Source organism: Scyliorhinus torazame, chromosome 14 (assembly GCF_047496885.1).
Source record: "Scyliorhinus torazame isolate Kashiwa2021f chromosome 14, sScyTor2.1, whole genome shotgun sequence".
Classification (NCBI taxonomy): domain Eukaryota; kingdom Metazoa; phylum Chordata; class Chondrichthyes; order Carcharhiniformes; family Scyliorhinidae; genus Scyliorhinus; species Scyliorhinus torazame.
Genome location: NC_092720.1, coordinates 70,042,308 through 70,064,255, shown reverse-complemented (window position 1 = coordinate 70,064,255; position 21,948 = coordinate 70,042,308). Strand labels below are relative to the sequence as shown.

At 44.4% G+C, this 21,948-nt stretch overlaps 1 protein-coding gene across 1 annotated transcript; it reads left to right on the top strand.

Moving 5' to 3' along the window:
* Positions 1–4,297: 4,297 nt before the first annotated feature.
* LOC140389797 (neuromedin-U receptor 1-like) lies at positions 4,298–21,267 on the top strand. Its single transcript, XM_072474330.1, has 2 exons — positions 4,298–5,580; positions 17,931–21,267. The coding sequence occupies exons 1-2, from the start codon at positions 4,587–4,589 to the stop codon at positions 18,278–18,280; spliced, it is 1,344 nt and encodes a 447-aa protein (XP_072330431.1). The 5' UTR covers positions 4,298–4,586; the 3' UTR covers positions 18,281–21,267.
* The last annotated feature ends 681 nt before the right edge of the window (positions 21,268–21,948 follow it).

Here is a 21,948-nt window from a genome sequence, read left to right as displayed (position 1 = left end):
TCGCTGAAGACCAAACAGTCTTTGTCAAGGATAGGCAACTCACTGCGAACATTAGGTGGCTATTGAACACAATAATGCCCCACCCCACCGGGGAGAGAACACCAGAGGTGATCATCGCCCTGACTCCCTGGACTCAGAAAAGGCCTTTGACAGAGTCAAATGGAAGTACCTCCTCGAGGTCGAACACCTGGCAATAGCCTTGCGGGAGGCAAAAAGCTGGAAGGGCATCCAAAGAGGATACAGAGAGCACAGAGTTTCACTCTATGCAGATGACCTGCTCCTGTACGCCCCAAAGCCACAGGAAGGACGGAAAGCAATCATGCAGATCCTGACAGAGTTTGGAACCTTCTCGGGTTACAAACTCAACCTGGGCAAAGGTGAGGCATTCCCAGTGAACCCAAATGGGGGAGGGACAGAGCTGGAGGGGCTCCCGTTTAAAATAGCCCCAAAGTGATTCTGATACTTGGGGATCCAATAGCCGGAGACTGGACACAGATCAACAAGTGGAATCTGACCAGCCTGGTGGAGGAAGCCGAAAAGGACCTACAGAGGTGGGACATACTCCCACTCTCCCTGGCGGGGAGAGTGCAGGCAATCGAAACAAACTTGCTGCCGAGGTGCCTCTTCCTGTTTAGGTCCATACCGATCTTCATCCCCAAAACCTTCTTCGAAAATGTAGATAGCTTAATTATGGCGTTTGTGTGTGGGGGGCGTGGTGGTGGTGGTGGGGGGGGGCAAGAATCCAAGAGTCTCCAAATCAACACTGCAAAGAAGTAAAATCAAGGGAGTCCTGACACTGCCAAAGTTACAATACTACCCCTGGGCGGCAACAGTGGAAAGAGTGAGGGGCTAGGTGCACGCGCCCAACTCAGAGTGCGTGCAGATGGAGGAGGCCTCCTGCAAGGGAACGACCCTCCGGGCCCTAGCCACGGCAATGCTCCTATCTCGCTCGACCAAAAAACGCAACTAGCCCAGTGGTAGCGGCCACACTGAAAACGTGGGGCCACCTAAGACAGCACATTGGGCTAACCAAGATGTCCCCCATGGCCCCCATCTGCGGTAACCACAGATTCCCGCCAGCCATGCGAGACGCAACCTTTAAAAAATGGAGACAGGACGGGGGAACGCTGACAGTAAGGACTTTAACATAGGACACAGACTAGCGACACTGAACAAACTGACGGAGGAATGGAAATTGCCAACAGAACAGGAAATGAGACACCTGCAAATAAAACACTTCCTCCGCAAAGAGACAATAGCATACCCCTGGGCCCCCGAGACCACACTATTAGAGGACCTGATGAACATGGAAAATAAGGAGGGGGGACTCTGTGGGAAAATATACGGACAGCTACTGGACAGAGTCAGAACACCACTGGACGAGACCAGACAGAAATGACAGAACGGACTGGGAACAGAGGGAGCATGGGGACTCTGGAGCAAAGCACTGAGCAGGGTGAACTCCACCTCCTCCTGCGCAAGGCTCAGCCTAATGCAGCGGAAAGTGGTGCACAGCGCGCACCTGACCAGAACCCGAATGAGCAGGTTCTTCCCAGAGGTGGAGGACAAATGTGAACGATGCCAGAGGGGCCCGGCCAACCACACCCACATGTTCGGGGCTTGGCCCAAACTTGTTGTGTTCTGGACAGACTTCTCCGAAGCAGTGTCCATGGTTGTGGGGGTGAGGGTGAAGCCATACCCAATAGTGGCAATCTTCGGGGTATCGGAGCAGCCAGAGCCACACATGGGGAAGAGGGCCGAACCCCTAGCTTTCGCTCAAGAATCCTGCTCGGCTGGCGATCAGCAGCACCACCCACAGCTGCAGACTGGCTAGCTGACCTCTCAGAATTTCTCCATCTGGAGAAGATCAAATGTGCCAACCGAGGATCGGAGGAAGGCTTCCTTACTGCATGGGGGCACTTTCGGCCTGTTCCAAAACCTGTTCGAGGCCAGCAACAGCAGGTAGAAAGGGATACGGGAAGGATTAAAAAGGGGAAAGAAAGACGGACAAGGAGGAACGTCAGGGACGCACAGCCCAGGGGGAGGGGGGGGGAGGGGTGCGAAGGAAGCAGGGAACCTGAGAGGGGCAAACGGAGACAGCACTAGAGGAGGGGGGGGCAACCCCCCCCCACCCCAATCCACAAAAAGAACACAGCGGAAGCCGACGGAGGGAGGAATGAAAAGCTGTGGGGGGAGGGGAACAAGGAGAAAGGGGAGCACACCCCCAGATCGACCAGGGAGGACATCAGGGGGGTGGGTGGGGAAGGGGGGGGGAGGGGACGGGGTTAGTGAAAGGGTGGTAGGAGGGGTGGCTGGGGAGGGGGGGAGGACACGTCGAAGTAGGTGGCAACAGTATGTAAATAAAGAAAAGTAGGACAAAGCCTGTTTTACATTGTATAATAAATGCAGACGAACGGCAAATGTACATAACTTTGAAAAATGCCAATAAAAAGATTTTTTTTAAAACTGGAACATCATTTAAATAATCATTTTGAGACAACTTTGGCCAGTAGTTTCTACTTTTTCTTCCTGCTTTTGTGGGATCAATAAAAACAGGTAAAGATTCAAGTTTTCTTTTCAACAAAAATCTTCCAGTCTAGTTGCTTTAAGCTTGGTGACATGATACCTTGTTGGCCATTTTCACCTTCTGGTCATCGAAACGGAGCCTTCTGAAAATCAACCTTTACCCTGATAAGTCTGTGATTCATCCAACATTCTAACCTCCCTCTGACTCATCTTATTTGAACATCCTTTAATATCTCTCCGGTGGGCATGTATACAGTTAACTAGATGACAATCTTTTAAATGAGGGCGAATCCATGTTTCTGGTTGTCTGATGAGCAAAACTGGTGAGTCAGCTGATGAGCTGTACACATCCTGAGCAGTAGTGGTCCACGACAATTGCACTTCCTTACGTCACATCTTCCTTCGCTCCCATCCACAATCAGGGGCAACTGACCAAAACCAGCTCAAAAGTCATCCATGGTGGCTGTTTTTCTTTTCGAATAATAATTGATAATAATCTTAGTGTCTTGGACGTTGGCATTGTTAATATTGCTGACACTCAACAGTGCCCAAAGTGGGCATAGGAAAAGCTTCTGCTGCACCCATTGTACCCGCTCTCCTGAATGAATGAAATGAAATGAATGAAAATCGCTTATTGTCACAAGTAGGCTTCAAATGAAGTTACTGTGAAAAGCCCCTAGTCACCACATTCCGGCGCCTGTTCGGGGAGGCTGGTACGGGAAATGAACAATGAGAGGGCTCCACAGAAGGAGCTGGAGGATTTATTTTAATTTATCCCTCATAGGGTTTCATTTTTATACCACGGGAGACAGATCGAGCTCTGACAATCTTACATTAGATTGTCAGCAACGTATGCACCTAATTGACATCAGCAAGGAAACATTTAAAACGCCGATTCCAAGCCGAGATGGTCGAATCGCAGTTTCGATCCGCTTATTTCACGCGCAAAACAATCTGCTTTGTGAACGAAGTTTGGATGGATGTTCACTAGAGCGAAGTCATCAGGTTTATTTCCAATGCTGCCATTTCTCAGCAAGGTGGGCTGATTCCTGTGCTGTGGGTGGCTGGGGGAGTTAGTGAGCTGCAAGCAAACCCTTCCCCCAGTACACAAAGTGAGATTAGAAAATTCAGCTGTCCGGAAGAAAATGATTACAATTGAAATATTCAACGCAGAAATGTGAAATACCGACTTCTTGAAACATTGCCACATTTTAATCTTTAAACTGTTGATACAAAGAGTGCATATTTTCTTGTGCCCTGCCAAGCAGATCTGACAAGACACACAGCAAGAGGTGGCCAATGAACACATGAAATATGTCTTTCCTTGGGATTAATAGTGCAGCTTTTTTTGATTGTGCCCCGACCTTCTGAGAGATCATTAGTGTTTGTTTGAGAATGGAGACCCTTCCCTTCTCATCGGCTGCATCATGCAGGAAGCTCCCATTCAGTTCAATGCAGATCGATCCACACGGCAATGATACAATCCCCAAAGATCGGAAATACTTAATTATTCCTTGAAGACGTCAGAAGCGATGCAAACTCCGAAGTATTTAGGATGACAGAGGCGCCTGAAGGTAGGGGGAATCTGTGGCAGCGACTAATTGTAGCTTCTCACTGCTGCCGCCTGCCTCTGGATGGAAGATACATATTCAGTGAGGGATGGATGGTGTGTTACTGTCTGCTCGAAGACCAGCTCCCAGGGACCGAGAGTAACCAGTCTGACTGACATCCCAACTCAATTCCACAGAACAATAACCGTTCCTGTTTGATCGAATGCAGTAAGTACTGATTATTCGGGTCTACCTGTAATAAAACCCCATCGCAGACTTATTGCATTTGTAAACGGCGAAAGATAACTGCTGCTGCGACCAGCAAAACGGAATTTCCAGCCTGTGTAATGCTTCCCTGTCAATCGTGATCTTCACAGCCTATTTCAAAGTAAGCGGTTTCACCCGACTAAGCTACGCCGTAATACAACCGATGTCAAATTTCTAATACCAAGCTATACACGTTTGAAATAAGTGACAAAAGTTTAAAAAGCATGAAGACTCAATTTCACCATGCCTTCTGATATTCACCCCCTCCTCCCCCCCATCTCCATTCACTCTTGCAGGGGTAAAACGACAATGCAGCTTTCGCCCAGCCAAGAACAATTCCCCCAAAACTGTTCTCAGATGGATTACTTGCAGAACCGGAGCGCGTTTCTCCAAACCGTCTACCAGTACTTCTGCAACGCCACCTCCCAAGAGCACAACCTGACCTGGAATGGCAGCGTCCCCGAGGACTTCTTCCTGTCCAACGAGGAGCTGCTCTTCAAGTACCTGGGTCCCAGGAGGTCAACCTTTTTCACGCCGGTCTGCATGATGTATCTCTGCATCTTCTTGGTGGGCGCGCTGGGAAACGCTCTGACCTGCACCGTTATCGCCAAGCACAAGGTGATGCGGACTCCCACCAACTATTACTTGTTCAGCTTGGCAATCTCGGATCTGCTGGTCCTGATTTTGGGCATGCCCTTGGAACTTTACGAAATGTGGCGGAACTACCCGTTCCTCCTCGGCCAGGCAGGTTGCCATTTCAAAACGTTCCTCTTCGAGACCGTTTGCTTTGCCTCGATATTGAACGTGACGGCCCTCAGCGTGGAGAGGTACATCGCCGTCGTGCACCCGCTCAAAGCGAAGTATGTCGTTACCAGAACTCATGCCAAACGTGTCATCCTGACGGTGTGGTTGATTTCCCTCTGTTCGGCCATCCCCAACACCAGTCTGCACGGTATCTATTACCTGAGTACACCATTCGGGGAGCACATTGAGGAGTCGGCTATCTGCGTGCTGCTGAAGCCCGCCTGGATGTACAACCTCATCATTCAGGTCACCACTGTGCTCTTCTTCTTCGCCCCGATGATCACCATAAGTATCTTGTACTTATTGATCGGGCTGCAATTGAAGCGAGAGAAGGCTTTTTCCGAGTTCAAGCCGGGTGCAGGACATTGCAATTACCAGACGGCTCGCATGGAGCAAGAAAAGGCCAGGCGTCGCCAAGTCACCAAAATGCTGTGTAAGTTCGAAGCAAAATGAACTTGTGTTCAAATAACTCCTGGCTGATCTCCCTCCAAGATTTGCAGGGATTTATTTTCTTATACTCGGTTTCTGTGTGTGATTATCAGTCAGCGCAGTTCCAGCATTGTGTTGCAACTTCTATGAAAATAATAGAGAAATAAACCAGCATTTTATTGGGGAGCATTGCTAATTAATTAATGAGAATGCTGACTGCCAAAATTAATCACCACCATTGGGAGTTTTTGAAGCATTTTTCAGTGCAAAAATGAAATGCTGTTTCTACGCTGTCCACAAGTTTGTTACGGGTGGAACTACGCTGATCTATATTTACAATATTAAATTCGATTTTTAAAACTATATACATATCACAAATAACAAGGAAAGGATTGTGAATAAAGAGTGAAATAAAGTATGAGTCAATTTAAGATGGTGCTGGGTAGATGGAACATGGGGGAAAGGTGACAAAGAACAAAGAACAAAGAAATGTACAGCACAGGAACAGGCCCTTCGGCCCTCCAAGCCCGTGCCGACCATGCTGCCCACAAAACTACAATCTTCTACACTTCCTGGGTCCGTATCCCTCTATTCCCATCCTATTCATGTATTTGTCAAGATGCCCCTTAAATGTCACTATCGTCCCTGCTTCCACCACCTCCTCCGGTAGCGAGTTCCAGGCATCCACTACCCTCTGCGTAAAAAACTTGCCTCGTACATCTACTCTAAACCTTGCCCCTCTCACCTTAAACCTATGCCCCCTAGTAATTGACCCCTCTACCCTGGGGAAAAGCCTCTGACTATCCACTCTGTCTATGCCCCTCATAATTTTGTAGACCTCGATCAGGTCGCCCCTCAACCTCCTTCGTTCCAGTGAGAACAAACCGAGTTTATTCAACCGCTCCTCATAGCTAATGCCCTCCATTCCAGGCAACATTCTGGTAAATCTCTTCTGCACCCTCTCTAAAGCCTCCACATCCTTCTGATAGTGTGGCGACCAGAATTGAACACTATACTCCAAGTGTGGCCTAACTAAGGTCCTATACAGCTGCAACAGGACTTGCCAATTCTTATACTCATTGCCCCGGTCAATGTATATTCCCTACCTGCATTAGACCTTCCAAAATGCATTACCTCACATTTTTCCGGATTAAACTCCATCTGCCATCTCTCCGCCCAAGTCTTCAAACAATCTAAATCCTGCTGTATCCTCTGACAGTCCTCATCGCTATCCGCAAATCCACTAACCTTTGTATCGTCTGCAAACTTACTAATCAGACCAGTTACATTTTCCTCCAAATCATTTATATATACTACAAACAGCAAAGGTCCCAGCACTGATCCCTGTGGAACACCACTGGTCACAGCCCTCCAATTAGAAAAGCATCCTTCCATTGCTACTCTCTGCCTTCTATGACCTAGCCAGTTCTGTATCCACCTTGCCAGCTCACCCCTGATTCTTGCTTCTGGATCCTTCTGGTTAGTTGAAGGGACCTTCAGGCCCAACTTGACAATCAATCTTCTTTAAAGTCTGGTCTTCTTTAGACGTATCAGCTACTTTAGCTCGGCTGCTATGCCCTGTCCATTTCCCATGGCCGAGCTGATTGTAATCTGTCTCTAGCTGCTTGTTCCTTCTCTGCTTCTCTCTCTCTCCCTCTGAGCTCTGGTTCAGGATCTGGATCTGATTCGGATAGTTCCTGCCCTGGTCTCGAGGTTCATATTTGCTTTCTAACAATTAAGTTTTTTGATATTATTGTAAAGTAACTCTTACTTTCTTTGATTGTAAAAAGGAACTTTGATCTAAAACAGTCTAATCCAATGAAGTATTCATTTTGACATGACTTCATCTCATAGATCTGATTACATTGTTTCCTTTGTGATGTTCAAAATGCTTTGGTTTCAAGAGGTGTTACTTTTAATTCCTGTAATTTCCATAGTTTTATTTTCCAATTGTGTCCTCAGCTCAATTTTGACTTTGATTTTGGCTTTGAATTATGTTTCTCGTAGACTGATAAACCTGGTATTAGCAAATTTTCACACCTAGAACCTCATCCATTCTTTTCCAGATCCTTGCTGAGATAGTTCCTTTCAATGAAGGTGTGAGCCATTGTTTTTGGCTTCATTCAAAATCCTGTTTGTCTTGTTTGCTCAGCCTGCTTGACCAAGGCTATCTGCATTTTACAATCCTTCTCCTGGCAGCTGCTGTTAACCCTTTGTGGGATCTTTCCCTGTACCCTCTCATGTTTATCTCAGACCAGGTATTGCCAGACTTCCATGTTTCAAATGACACATCTTTCCATATTTTCAATAACAGGTGGGGTGAGGGCGGGTCTCAAAGACCACGCAAGAAGTAAGTTGGGTGACGTTGGAGAGTCCAAAAGCCACCCTAGGGTCGCTGAGTGGGGTCGAAAGATCGAGACTATCTTTAAAAATAGTGCCCAATCCACGAGTAGTGTTACTCAGGATAATGTGAGATCAGTTTGAAACTATCACATGAATCGTCCAGTTGAGCAGCATGCTGTACAGACACCAGAAACATCAGTAACCAGAAGTGGCACTTTCCTGCACTGATGAACTGAGCTATAGTGCAGCCTCATAGAATATAGAACATAGAAAATACAGCATAGAACAGGCCCTTCGGCCCATGAAGTTGTGCCAAACCTTTGTCCTAGATTAATCATAGATTATCATTGAATTTACAGTGCAGAAGGAGGCCATTCGGCCCTTTGAGTCTGCACTGGCTCCTGGAAAGAGCACCCTACCCAAACTCAACACCTCCACCCAACACCAAGGGCAATTTTGGACATTAAGGGCAATTTATCATTGGCCAATTCACCTAACCTGCACATCTTTGGACTGTGGGAGGAAACCGGAGCACCCGGAGGAAACCCACGCAGACACGGGGAGGACGTGCAGACTCCGCACAGACAGTGACACAAGCCGGAATCGAACCTGGGACCCTGGAGCTGTGAATCATTGTGCTATCCACAATGCTACCGTGCTGCCCTTAAGAACAAATAAATCTACACTATATCATTTTACCGTAATCCATGTACCTATCCAATAGCTGCTTGAAGGTCCCTAATGTTTCCGACTCAACTACTTCCACAGGCAGTGCATTCCATGCCCCCACTACTCTCTGGGTAAAGAGCCTACCTCTGATATCCCTCCTATATCTTCCACCTTTCACCTTAAATTTATGTCCCCTTGTAATGGTTTGTTCCACCCGGGGAAAAAGTCTCTGACTGTCTACTCTATCTATTCCCCTGATCATCTTATAAACCTCTATCAAGTCACCCCTCATCCTTCTCCGTTCTAATGAGAAAAGGCGTAGCACCCTCAACCTTTCCTTGTAAGACCTACTCTCCATTCCAGGCAACATCCTGGTAAATCTTCTTTGCACCTTTTCCAAAGCTTCCACATCCTTCCTAAAACGAGGCGACCAGAACTGTACACAGTACTCCAAATGTGGCCTTACCAAAGTTTTGTACAGCTGCATCATCACCTCACGGCTCTTAAATTCAATCCCTCTGTTAATGAACGCGAGCACACCACAGGCCTTCTTCACAGCTCTATCCACTTGAGTGGCAACTTTCAAAGATGTATGAACATAGACCCCAAGATCTCTCTGCTCCTCCACATTGCCAAGAACTCTACCGTTAACCCTGTATTCCGTATTCATATTTGTCCTTCCAAAATGGACAACCTCACACTTTTCAGTGTTAAACTTCATCTGCCACTTCTCAGCCCAGCTCTGCATCCTATCTATGTCTCTTTGCAGCCGACAACAGCCCCCCTCACTATCCACAACTCCACCAATCTTCGTATCATCTGCAAATTTACTGACCCACCCTTCAACTCCCTCATCCAAGTCATTAATGAAAATCACAAACAGCAGAGGACCCAGAACTGATCCCTGCGGTACGCCACTGGTAACTGGGATCCAGGCTGAATATTTACCATCCACCACCACTCTCTGACTTCTATCGGTTAGCCAGTTCGTTATCCAACTGGCCAAATTTCCCACTATCCCATGCCTCCTTACTTTCTGCATAAGCCTACCATGGGGAACCTTATCAAATGCCTTACTACAATCCATGTACACTACATCCACTGCTTTACCTTCATCCACATGCTTGGTCACCTCCTCAAAGAATTCAATAAGACTTGTAAGGCAAGACCTACCCCTCACAAATCCGTGCTGACTATCCCTAATCAAGCAGTGTCTTTCCAGATGCTCAGAAATCCTATCCTTCAGTACCCTTTCCATTACTTTGCCTACCACCGAAGTAAGACTAACTGGCCTGTACTTCCCAGGGTTATCCCTAGTCCCTTTTTTGAACAGGGGCACGACATTCGCCACTCTCCAATCCCCTGGTACCACCCCTGTTGACAGTGAGGACGAAAAGATCATTGCCAACGGCTCTGCAATTTCATCTCTTGCTTCCCATAGAATCCTTGGATATATCCCGTCAGGCCCGGGGGACTTGTCTATCCTCAAGTTTTTCAAAATGCCCAGCACATCTTCCTTCCTAACAAGTATTTCCTCGAGCTTACCAATCTGTTTCACACTGTCCTCTCCAACAATATCGCCCCTCTCATTTGTAAATACAGAAGAAAAGTACTCGTTCAAGACCTCTCCTATCTCTTCAGACTCAATACACAATCTCCCGCTACTGTCCTTGATCGGACCTACCCTGGCTCTAGTCATTCTCATATTTCTCACATATGTGTAAAAGGCCTTGGGGTTTTCCTTGATCCTACCCGCCAAAGATTGTTCATGCCCTCTCTTAGCTCTCCTAATCCCTTTCTTCAGTTCCCTCCTGGCTATCTTGTATCCCTCCAATGCCCTGACGGGACATTCCTCACCAAGGCCAAAAAAAAGGCAAAGTGCTGTTGAATAGTAGGGTCTTTCTCAGCACTGCAGGCATTGAGAAACACCCCATTAAACACACCCGAAACCAGAGATTGTTTTGTTGAATCGCACCCATTTCCACTCCCATTGAAGGGGAAAGCATGTTCCTGCCCATGAGTGGGGAGAGAACATTGCAGAGGGCAGAAGTTTGGCTTTGGGTGGGAGGTGGTCCTGAGTTGCTTCTGGTTGAGAAGCTGAAACAGGCATGGATTGTTACTCAATGAGTTGAGGGAGAAATTGGAGGAATGAAATTTGATTTTCATTGACTGGGGACAGATCTGAATGTTTTCTGAGCAGGGCTGCATTGGAATTCTATGCGCTCCTGGGGGCTCAAGGTCATCAGCTTTCTTTCTGCTATCAGACTTTCTGGCACATCATTTCCCTTATTATAAACTGATGAATAATGACACATTGATAACATTGATTTCTTCTGAACAACTGATGATAAAACTTGCAATCTAGCAATTGGTATCATCAGAATTGCAAGAGATGCCAGGGTTATAGTTGTTCTCCAGAGTGGATTGTTATTTATTGTGCATTAGTATTCACACAGGATTCCCGGGAATGCGTCATCACTTAAAGTCTTGCACATAGAAATATAAGAGCAAGAAAAGTAGAAGTGAGAAATTGAAAGTGAAAAAATGTAACGAAAGAAAGAAAAAAAAATGACTAAGAGTGAAAGAGAAAAACAAACAGTAAGAGTCCAAATAGCCAATCTCAGTTTTGTGAAATAAATTGACTGGGGAACTGACAACTAACAAACAAATTCAAGTTCATGAGAAGTATTTAATTTATTTGTGACACCAACTTTTCAGGTTTCTAGAAAAGTAATTTGAAGTCAACTGAACTTAATTTAATCTCCACAATGAAGTGGATATTGATTAAGTCCTCCCATTTATACCTCCTAACCAAGTCAAAATGCTGTCCACGATGTACCAGAAGAAGATCATGACGCCAAACAGTTCCTCAGGCTGTCGTGAATCTTCCTTTTTGGAGCGTGCAGATCCAGTTAATACCCTTTTTCAAGTTGGGCCAGCTGAACATGCTTTCAGCTGCCTGAAAAAACCTACCTCAATTATTATTTGAAGGAATGATCAAGCAAACTTCAGATAAGGAGCTTTGATTTTTTTTTTGCTGGTGCAGTTGCTGGAAGTGCTATGTTGTGCTGTGTGTTACTGGAGGAGTTTTTCCAACTTTATCAAATTGAAAGGGTGTGGAGTTGGATTTTGGTGGAGGATTTGGAAGGACTGTGTTTCTTCTATCTTTCTTCATTCTTCCATGGGTTGTGGGCGTTGCTGGAAAGGCCAGCATTTATTGTCCATGTTATGATCCCCTGGGCTAGTGCACAGTCAATTCCAGCCCCACTTGACCCTGACTCACAACATAATTGAAATGAACAAATAATTCTCAGAAAAACATCCAATGTTTTTGATCCTTGGCTGCCCAATAACTTCAGTCACCAGGTTTGTAAATTTAAACACAATTAATTTTATTAACAACAATAATTATAATTAACTATGCAGTACATACAAATGGTTCACTAATTCCTAAACCACCCTCTTTAATTCATCCCCACCCACTGCACACATACACAAGACAGACGAACAAACGAATAGGGGAAAAGAGGCATGTAAAAATAATGATGAAAGTGAAAAGGATAAGAGTCTTTGTTTCAGATGTTTACCTTCTAACACACCTTCCTTTTGTTTTAGCTTTCAGCTCGAGGTTTCAGCTTTCAGTCTGTAATGGTTTTCACTGTAGATTCATCCAGGTTCATTGTAGGTTCAGGAATACAGCAACTATGCAGCTTTTCTGGAGAAAGAAAGAGAGAGAGAGCCACACAGCTTATTCTCTGAGCATCCAGGAATCGACTGTCCTTTCCTTGGTTCTCTAAAAATCATCCCACTTGAGTTAGACCCAATCACTGCCTGTTACCGGGCAGAATATGCCTTTTGGCCAATTCATTGGCTTCCAGCCAGCTAATTGAACCGAGTCCCTCCGATCCTTCGGGTGCCAAAAAGTCTGGGTTCTGCTGTTCGAAGCTAGCACAGTGTATTACTTTGTAACTTATGAGTTCCTCACTTCTCTGTACGACTTAAAGCTATATCTCCATTAAACATCCATGGATCTGAAATGATAATGGCAAAATAACAAAATGAGAAAGAAGGGAGTCAACAGGAAGGGCCCTTACATACCCCTGCCCTAAAAGCAATGAAACGCCAGGGCACGGACTTTTCATTATGACGTATGCAAGACATAAATCACAAACACATATTCATTCATCCATCCTCATTATATAAGTTCCCTTTCCAATCTCTACATTGGTAACTAGTCAGCCCTTAAACCCATGACAAAGCATTCACTATCACATTATCCTTTCCGGGGATGTGTAAAAGTTTAACATTAAAACGTCGCAATAATAAACTCTTAACGGAATAATCTTGCTGTCTAGATTTTCAACATTTCTAGAAACACAATTTTTTTTGTTCAGATTAATTAAGCTTTGTTTATTTTCATGCCAGACCTATACTTCAAAGTGTTGAAGGGCTAGTAGCAAGGCTAAAGCTTCCTTTTCAATGGAGAAATACATTCTTTGGCATGGACTTCACATTTTTGAAAAATATCCCACTGGTCTCTCTATTCCTGCATCTTCGCTTGCAGTAGCACTGCTCCTACCCCCAAGTCACTGGCATCCGTTGCCATTTTAAATGGTCTGGAAATGTCCGGGGTGGCCAGCACAGGTTCGCTTACTTGCTTAATAACACTGATCTCCTACATTTTGGCCTGCGGATGCACAATAGGCTGAGGATGATGCAGCTGTTGGCCCTAAATTCCTGCACCAGTGTACGCTTTGAGGAACGAATAGAAGAGATGAGTATAATTTCACATGTCATCATCTGTCACAGCATTGGGAACTGACAGGGGCACTGTAAAATAGGAGGGGACGCTTTATTGGCTTCTCACTGACCAGACAGAAACAGGTGGAGAAACCACATGTCTTTATCAAGCTAGCAAGATTCCCAATGGTGTAACATTAAACCGACAGCATGCATGTGGCCCTGTACAGTGTTTGTAATGCAGCCAAGTATTCATAATGATTACAGCACCCTAAAAGCTACAGTTACATTGCCGGAAACTGATGAAACAGAATAGTATCCCATTTCAATTTCAAAGCATAATTGTGGTCAATCATTAGAGGGCAGCAGGTGCAGGGGTAATATTTTTTTTAACCAACTTTCAAACGGAGGCTTTTTTCAACAGCTAGAACTGCCAGTTGATTTAGATCACAGCACAAAACATGATAGCCGATACTGGCAGGACTTTTCTTTTTACATTTTTAATGTAAATGGCTCTTTCTTCGATGGAAAAAGTACTGTAATGCATCTCAACATTCATACAATTGTGCTCAATGTAAGGGCCAACTTACCTTTGCAGGACCTATTCCTATGACGAATGACCGCATTAAAAACACAAATGCATTACAATACAACATCTAATAACGACCTTTGAACATATCAAAGTAATTTAGACTGAGCTTTCAGCATGTTCTCGACTCCTCAGCATGCTTCCCCCAGTGGACACAAACTGTCCAAGGAGGTGTGTTTTCCTAAGGTTTCCCAAATGCACACAGCACATGAAAATTGTTTGCAGGAGGAAATGCAATTTTCCTGTGATCCTCACAATGGAAAGCCTGAACTCAGAAGAGGTGAGTGTACATTTTGCACCCAAGGCCTTCCTAACAGCAGCATGTGGGCAGCACGGTAGCATTGTGGATAGCACAATTGCTTCACAGCTCCAGGGTCCCAGGTTCGATTCCGGCTTGGGTCACTGTCTGTGCGGAGTCTGCACATCCTCCCCGTGTGTGCGTGGGTTTCCTCCGGGTGCTCCGGTTTCCTCCCACAGCCCAAAGATGTGCAGGTTAGGTGGATTGGCCATGCTAAATTGCCCTTAGTGTCCAAAATTGCCCTTAGTGTTGGGTGGGGTTAGTGGGTTATGGGGATATGGTGGAGGTGTTGACCTTGAGTAGGGTGCTCTTTCCAAGAGCTGGTGCAGACTCGATGGGCCGAATGGCCTCCTTCTGCACTGTAAATTCTATGATAATCTAACCCATCAAAATGATGTAGCATCGGGAAGATAGAGGAAAATTGATTTTCCAGCAAAAAAAACCTAATTTCAATATTTGTCTTCCCATTATCTATCACTGACACAACATCCTTTTTAATGATGTTCAGAAGCACTTTAAAAGTTGTCACCCTGAGGGACGTCAGATCATCCAGTCAAATGCGCTACAGGTTAAGATCGCCTTATTTACATCTTCATTGGGAAACAAAAAACCTGGCTCTGGAAGTGCACATCCTGTTCCAAATGGGAGCTCCGAGAAGCTTCCAGTGTCCTGGATAACAATATGTGCAGGAAATGTTGTCACCTGACTCAGTCTGAGCTCCAGACCCTTGAATTTAGTTTAACAACATTAACGTATTTGCCACCTCCAATAATTTATCTATGTTAATCTCTAGTTCCACTTGTTTGTACAAGCCTTTTTAAAACTGTTACCATTTAGTTCACAATAACAGATAATGCTGAAACAACTCAGCAGGCCTGGCAGCATCTGTGGAGAGAGAAAATAGAGTTAACGTTTCGAGCCCATAAGACTCTTCTTCGGGCTATTTAGTTGGTATTGCCATTCCTCATTCCTCTTGCAAATGTAATCAATTCACACTGCTCGGCATTAAGTTTCATTTGTCATGTGTCTGTCCACTTCACCAGTCTGTTTATGTTCTTTATGAAGTCTGCTACTGCTCTCCTCACTATTTACTACATTGTAAATCATCTGTCAATTTTTAAATTGTGCCGCATTATCCACGTTTGGACGCTGCACCTGCCCGAGTTTGATCTCCATCTCTTCAGTATCAAAGGGAACAGTATTGCTAATCTCCCCATTTTCTGTCGCTGCCACGATACCCCCATTAATGGGGATCAGGAGCATGTAAAAAGCTATTACCTTGAGGGATGTCAGACCTGCCAGTTAAGCACACCTGGCAAGTTTTTTGTGCGACAGCACCTATTCATTAGAGGTGAAGAGTTCCTGGCCGGAATTCTCCGGCTATTGGGATTCTCTTTTCCTGCTGGCAGCACACCCCTGCCCACGGGTTTCCTGGCAGTGTCAGAATTTGACATTGCCTGCCCTCTGAGCTGTTATTATATGTCAATTTAACCCCTCATTAAGTAAGGTTCCATTAAGTAAACGCTTTCATCTCGAAGTGATGCGTATTGTGTCAGTAATGAGCATGACACAAAAGGCGACATGAAGTTCATCCATTTTAAATTGAAGTGATGGGGTCAAACAATTCTTTATGTATGAAATATATTTATGTTACCAACAATATACAGCAGTTTTTTTCAAACCTTTTTCCAGGGCACCCATTTTTATTAACTGGCCAAACTTTGGGACCCATGCCGGCCGACCGTTGCGACCCATGCCGGCCAACCTCCGTGTCCCACCATTTTTGCATACCTTTAATACGGCAGATGAGCCTGCTTTGTCCTCACGATCTCACTTGCTTTGTCATTCAATGTTACATCCCTTGTTGTTCAGGAAATTCCACAACAGGACAAAGCAGTGATGTGTGCTGCCTGTTGCAATCAAATTCAATTGTGCACTGCCCGTGTAATGCAGTTCGGAACTTCTTTGCCACTAGCTCCTTCCCAGATACAACAGGAAATAACAGTAACATTGATCAGCCTGTATTTTTGTCCTTGCATTAAGCAGGGGCTAAAGCCATATTTTCGAGGGGGAACAATTGCATCACTTCTGCCATGGATTCATGGTTTCCAGGTCCAGTGTCAGAATGAGATCACAGCTGTTGTGATGAAATAAGGACATCAGATCTTTGAGATTAATTTCTATGAGCATTAGTTAATGAAATTCCCTTTTTCATTCATTAATGTGGCATTAAAACAATTTTGAGTGCTTCCATTTTGACAGTCGACAAAGTAATCCATTTAACTATCTAAAATATTCCATACTTGAAGAAACTAACTTCAAAATACAGCTATTAGCTCCTATACTGTACATCAGTCATTTTCAAAGTCGGGGTCGCGACCCGTGGGCGGGACGCGGGCAAGTGTCAGGAAGGTCGCGGAGCCATGCATTGCAGCATTCCCAATCGCGGGAATTAATGCGCAATGGCCGCAGCAGCCGACTTTTAAAAAATCCTTGCAGCTGTTTGAAACACACAACTATCTAACAGCCTCATTAGAAAGATACTGCTCCTCTGAAAGTACAGAAACGTTGTCCTGGGCCTATGCACTGTACATGGAAACAGGAATAGGTCACTCAACGTCTCCACCCTGTTCTGCCATTCTGATACTTCAGAACTGATCATCTCACCTCCATCCCCCATCTTGCTTCAATAACTTTTAATACCCTTACCAAATATAAATCCTCCTGTGTTCTGCAACAGAGGAAATAGTTTCCACCTACACTATCAAATTCTTTAATCATTCTAAACACCACAATTAGAGCACCACTTAGCCTTCCATGTTTAAGGATAATTCCTTCCAAGGCTAATCTATGCAACCTGTTCTCAGAATTTAATCCTTTCGACCAAGTATTGTTTTGATTATTTTGTGCTTGTATCCCCTCCAATATATCTTTATCAAACTGCAATGCCAAGAACTGAATGCCAGAATCAGATGGGTTTAATCAGAATTCTGTAAAGTAGTAACACAACTTCCACCCTTTGTATTCCAGCCCCAGACTGGAAGGGCGTGGATTCTAATGGCACACATAATTCTATTCTACCTTCCTGTAAGTGCAACTGCAGTTCTATTTGTTCCTTCTACAAGTAATACTCTTCCTCTGGCCAGTGAAATTATGAGGAAGATCCTCATTTAGAAATAAGCACATTGCCAGGAACCCCTAAATATCTCAACAGCTTGTAGTCACACTTTGAAATCATCAGAGCCCTCACCGACCATTGTATACAACCACAGCAAATGGTCTCCCCGACCTTTGCAGCATCTTACATGGAAGACGGTGAGTAGTTCTTTAAATCCTGCTGGTCCTGCTGGTTTAGCTCAGTGGGCTAGACTGCTGATTTGTGATGCAGAACAAGGCCAGCAGCGCGGGTTCAATTCCTGTACCAGCTGAGAATTCTGAATTCTCCCTCTGTGTACCCGAACAGGCGCCGGAATGTGGCGATTAGGGGCTTTTCACAGTAACTTCATTGCAGTGTTAATGTAAGCCTACTTGTGACAATAAAGGCTATTTATTTATTTAAGTGGCCACCTCCTGACCAGTTCATTCCTTGTTTTAGTGAAGTTGCATATTACGTTTGATCAAAGAAACATTTTTGGCTGTTTTGAATTTTTAGTTGCAGCAAAACTATTCTAGTTTTAACTTTTTTGCAATAATGATGGTATTTTGTTCTTTTCAGTTGTTCTGGTGATTGTATTCGGAATCTGCTGGGCACCTTTTCACACAGATCGATTAATGTGGATTCTGATAAACAATTGGACTGGAGAGTTACACAGATTGTATCAGTACGTACATATTGTCTCAGGAGTGTTCTTCTATTTTAGCTCAGCTGTCAATCCTATCCTCTACAACCTCATGTCGACGCGGTTCAGAGAGATGTTCAAAGAAGTGATGTGTAGGCGCAAATTCCAAAGTTCCAAACCTAGATGGTACTCTGCAAGTGTAACCAGGGTGACAACGCGCAGCACAGTGTTGGAATCCAGTCCATGTAATGGAATACCATTGTCTGATATTGAAGACTATGAATAGTATCTTAAAAATCTGGAAATGTGGATGCAAGTTAAACTTCAGTTAATTCATGATGTTGCATTATGGCTACTGTAACATGTGCATATTTTAAATGGTCGATTTTATTCACACTGTGCACCATGTGTTTTAACAAGGTAATGTTAGTCCAGTTCTCATATACAAATCTGATGAAATGTACATTATATATTAAAAGTTTTAGTTGCTAGGCAATCCCACTACATTGTTCTATTCTCTTTACCTAAAGGAGAAAAACTTACACGTGTATAGGGCTTTCATACATTCTTGAACATCTTGCTCACGTCTTTGCCAGCTTCCTGGCTCACGACTGCTGGTAAGTAATAATAATAGCTTATTGTCGTAAGTAGGCTTCAATGAAGTTACTGTGAAAAGCCCCTAGTCGCCACATTCCGGCGCCTGTTCAGGGAGGCCGGTAAGGGAATTGAACCTGCGCCGCTGCCTTGTTCTGCATTACAAGCCAGCTGTTTAGCCCACTGTGCTAAACCAGCCCCTTAGGTAGTAGGTAATTTGAGCCCGACAGACAGTACAGAAAGGATAAGCAGGACTATTAACATTCTCGTTGCATTGCACACTATTTCTGCTCTTATCAGTGAAATTGACATTGAGGTCCGATTGATGCCATAGGCCCTGATTTAAATATATTAATGACTTTCCGTCTGCTGTATTGCTGGTGATTTTTGCAGTGCTACTGCCTCTTGCTTCCCCCACAGGCAGTTACAGTTGCTATGGCTGTTCTTGATTGCTTGGAGGTATCGGGAGTGAAGTTGATCTTTACCAGCAGCACAAAACGCACATAATGAACCACAAGTCCATTTTACAACATTCTAGAAAAACCTAGCAACTTGTTTCAAAGTGCCATTATCAGAAAGCAGCCAGCAGATGCCATGGTGAGGGCTGAGATACAATATGCTAATACTTGCAGAGGGGAAAAGGGAGAAAGAGACTTCAAAATGAATCCAAATGTCAATGTGCTATCAGTGTGTACAGATAAGGTTCCTACATGACATGATGTGGTGAAGCACCAAACGGACTACTACCGGGAGGAAAACCATAATTTTGCAATCTGAAAACAATCTTAAATATTTTAAATCAAAGTACAATCTTTCATCGCAAAGCTTAGCCTGCATATTATTTATTTGGTTACGATGAGCTAGTGTTTCTTCCCTCGGCCAAAAGTATTATAGTTTACTGACAGTTCTCCAATAGACCGTAAAAGCAATTCATCTTTGAAGAATACATAATTATTAATCTCACACAATAGCCCCAAGTATTAGAAGCATTCTATTTACAATTTCTAGTACAGCCTATATTTATAGAATATGAGTGTGGCATGGGAGCACAGTGGCTAGCACTGCTCCCTCTCAGCGCCATAGATCCAGGTTCAATTCCAACCTCAGGTGACTGTGTGGAGTTTGCACTTTCCCTCCGTGTCTGCGTGGGTTTCCTCCGGGTGCTCTGGTTTCCTCCCACAGTCCAAAGATGGGCAGGTTAGGTGGATTGGCCAAGCGAAATTGCCCTGTACTGCCCAGAAATGTGCAGGTTAGGTTATGGGGTACGGAGATAAGGCAGGGTGGACATGGGTAGAGTGCTCTTTCGAAGGGTCAGTGCAGACTCGATGGGCCAAACAGCCTCCTTCTGCACTGTAGGGATTCTATGATTCTATGAATATCAATCACATTTTCATTCCACCTATACCACATCTAAAAATTAGATTGGGCTTTACTGTTATTTGTCCATGGCTTTAAATACCAGGGATGGGCTTCTCCGGTCCCCAGTCGCGTATTATCTGGGACTTCCCATTGAAACCAACCCACGCCACTGCAATACCCGTTGGTAGGGGTGCGATGCCAGTGGGACAAGTGAATTCTGATGACTGGAGAATTCCAGCCGAGGTTTAAACTGGTTCACTTTAGACTGCTCTGTACGTGAAAAATATCAATTGCAGTAAGTCCCCACTTACCGTTGACTCACCTACCATAGTTTCATTTTAATGTCGTTAACAGAGTATCTGTATAAAGTTGCCAGTTTCAATTAATTGTAATTTTCCACAGACTTCCCGTTGAGTAGCCTGCATGTGTACATGATGGTTTTCCCAGCAATTCCATTCCCACCCTCAGTGCTGAAGTCCCTCTTCCCTCTGGCTCCCATTCCCACCCTCTATTCTTACTTTTAAAATCCCCGTTGTCTGTTGCCACCATTGGGGAATTCTTTCGCTGCACTTTTTGCCCCCTCCTTCCCTCGCTCCTGCCCCTGTCTTCTTATTTACTCCCACTCTCACCCTCAGCACTGAAGACCCTCTTTTCCTTGCTCACAACCTGGCCCTGGACCTTTCCCCTCATCTTTCTTCAGGTATTGCTCCTGCCCTCATTCCCTTGCCCCCACCTTCAGCTCTGCAAAGGCCCTCTTCCACTGTTCCTATTTCCCCCCTCTGTTCCTACCTTTAATGTTCTCAGTGTCTGTTGCTACCACCAGGGACTTCTTCAGCTGCTCCTCTTTTCCTAACTCTCATTCCCTCTCTGAACTCTCACTCAATTCCTGGGACTTTAGCTGCCACTAGCACTGTCCAGCGTCTGCCACTGTATGGAGTCTGGTCAATTCAAAAGAAGGTAACTATCGTTTTCTTTACAGTTATTTGCACTTACAGTATAACAGATTTTATTTATGTTTTTAATTTATTTATTTTAAAGGTTATTTCATTTAACGGTAGCACAGTGGGTAGCACTGTTGTTTAACAGCTCCAGGGTCCCAGATTCGATTCCCAGCTTGGGTCACTGTCTGTGCGGTGTCTGCACATTCTCCCTGTGTCTGCATGGGTTTCCTCTGGGTGCTCCGGTTTCCTCCCACATGTCCCGAAAGACGTGCTGTTAGGTAATTTGGTCATTCTGAATTCTCCCTCTGTGTACCTGAACAGGCGCCAGAATGTGGCGACTAGGGGTTTTCACAGTAACTTCATTGCAGTGTTAATGTAAGCCCACTCGTGACAATAAAGATTATTATTATTATTAATGTAGGCATTTAGGCATGTACTGTACAGCATTTCAAATGTTTTATCTTTTTTTTCTTCTGACAAAGGGCCTAAAGTGTCTGACTGTACAATATTTATTTTATTTTGAGTGATTTATTTTCTCCTGCAAGTTATTTCAACTAGGAGAGGTCTACTCACATGCAATGCAGTATTGCAACCTGCACAAGAAATGTCTGAAGTGTTCCAACACCAGTTTTAACATTGATTCCTATGGAAACCTATGATTCACTTTATGCTTTTCACTTCAAGTCACAATTTCCAAGATCACAACTTTAATGTTAAATGAGGACTTACTGGATTGACCAAAGCAAATCAGTCAGAGGAGAAGTAAGGAGAGCTTGACTTGTTACAATGCAATGTTTGCTATGAACACCACTCAATGGTGGGCGAAATTGATTAACAAAGTACAGAGCTCGAAGAGATAAGAAAGACCCTACTAAAATGCTACTGAAGTGATAACCCATTTGAGAGGTGCTCTCCTGCCTGCACTGCGACCAAATTATCTCATTGAGTTCACAAGCTGATTTGAAGTTATTCGCCAACCTGGTTTTAGTTTAATAGTTTGAACTAATAATGTGACCTGATCAAACTATTGAGAATGGAGGATCAGTTCAAAGAAATATTG

What these genes read in the sequence shown, in the direction of transcription:
- LOC140389797 (XM_072474330.1), top strand. Translation starts at nt 4,587, where the DNA reads ATGCCTTCTGATATTCACCCCCTCCTCCCCCCCATCTCCATTCACTCT. An exon ending in CCAAGTCACCAAAATGCTGT is followed by an intron (nt 5,581 to 17,930) that starts GTAAGTTCGAAG and finishes TGTTCTTTTCAG; the next exon opens with TTGTTCTGGTGATTGTATTC.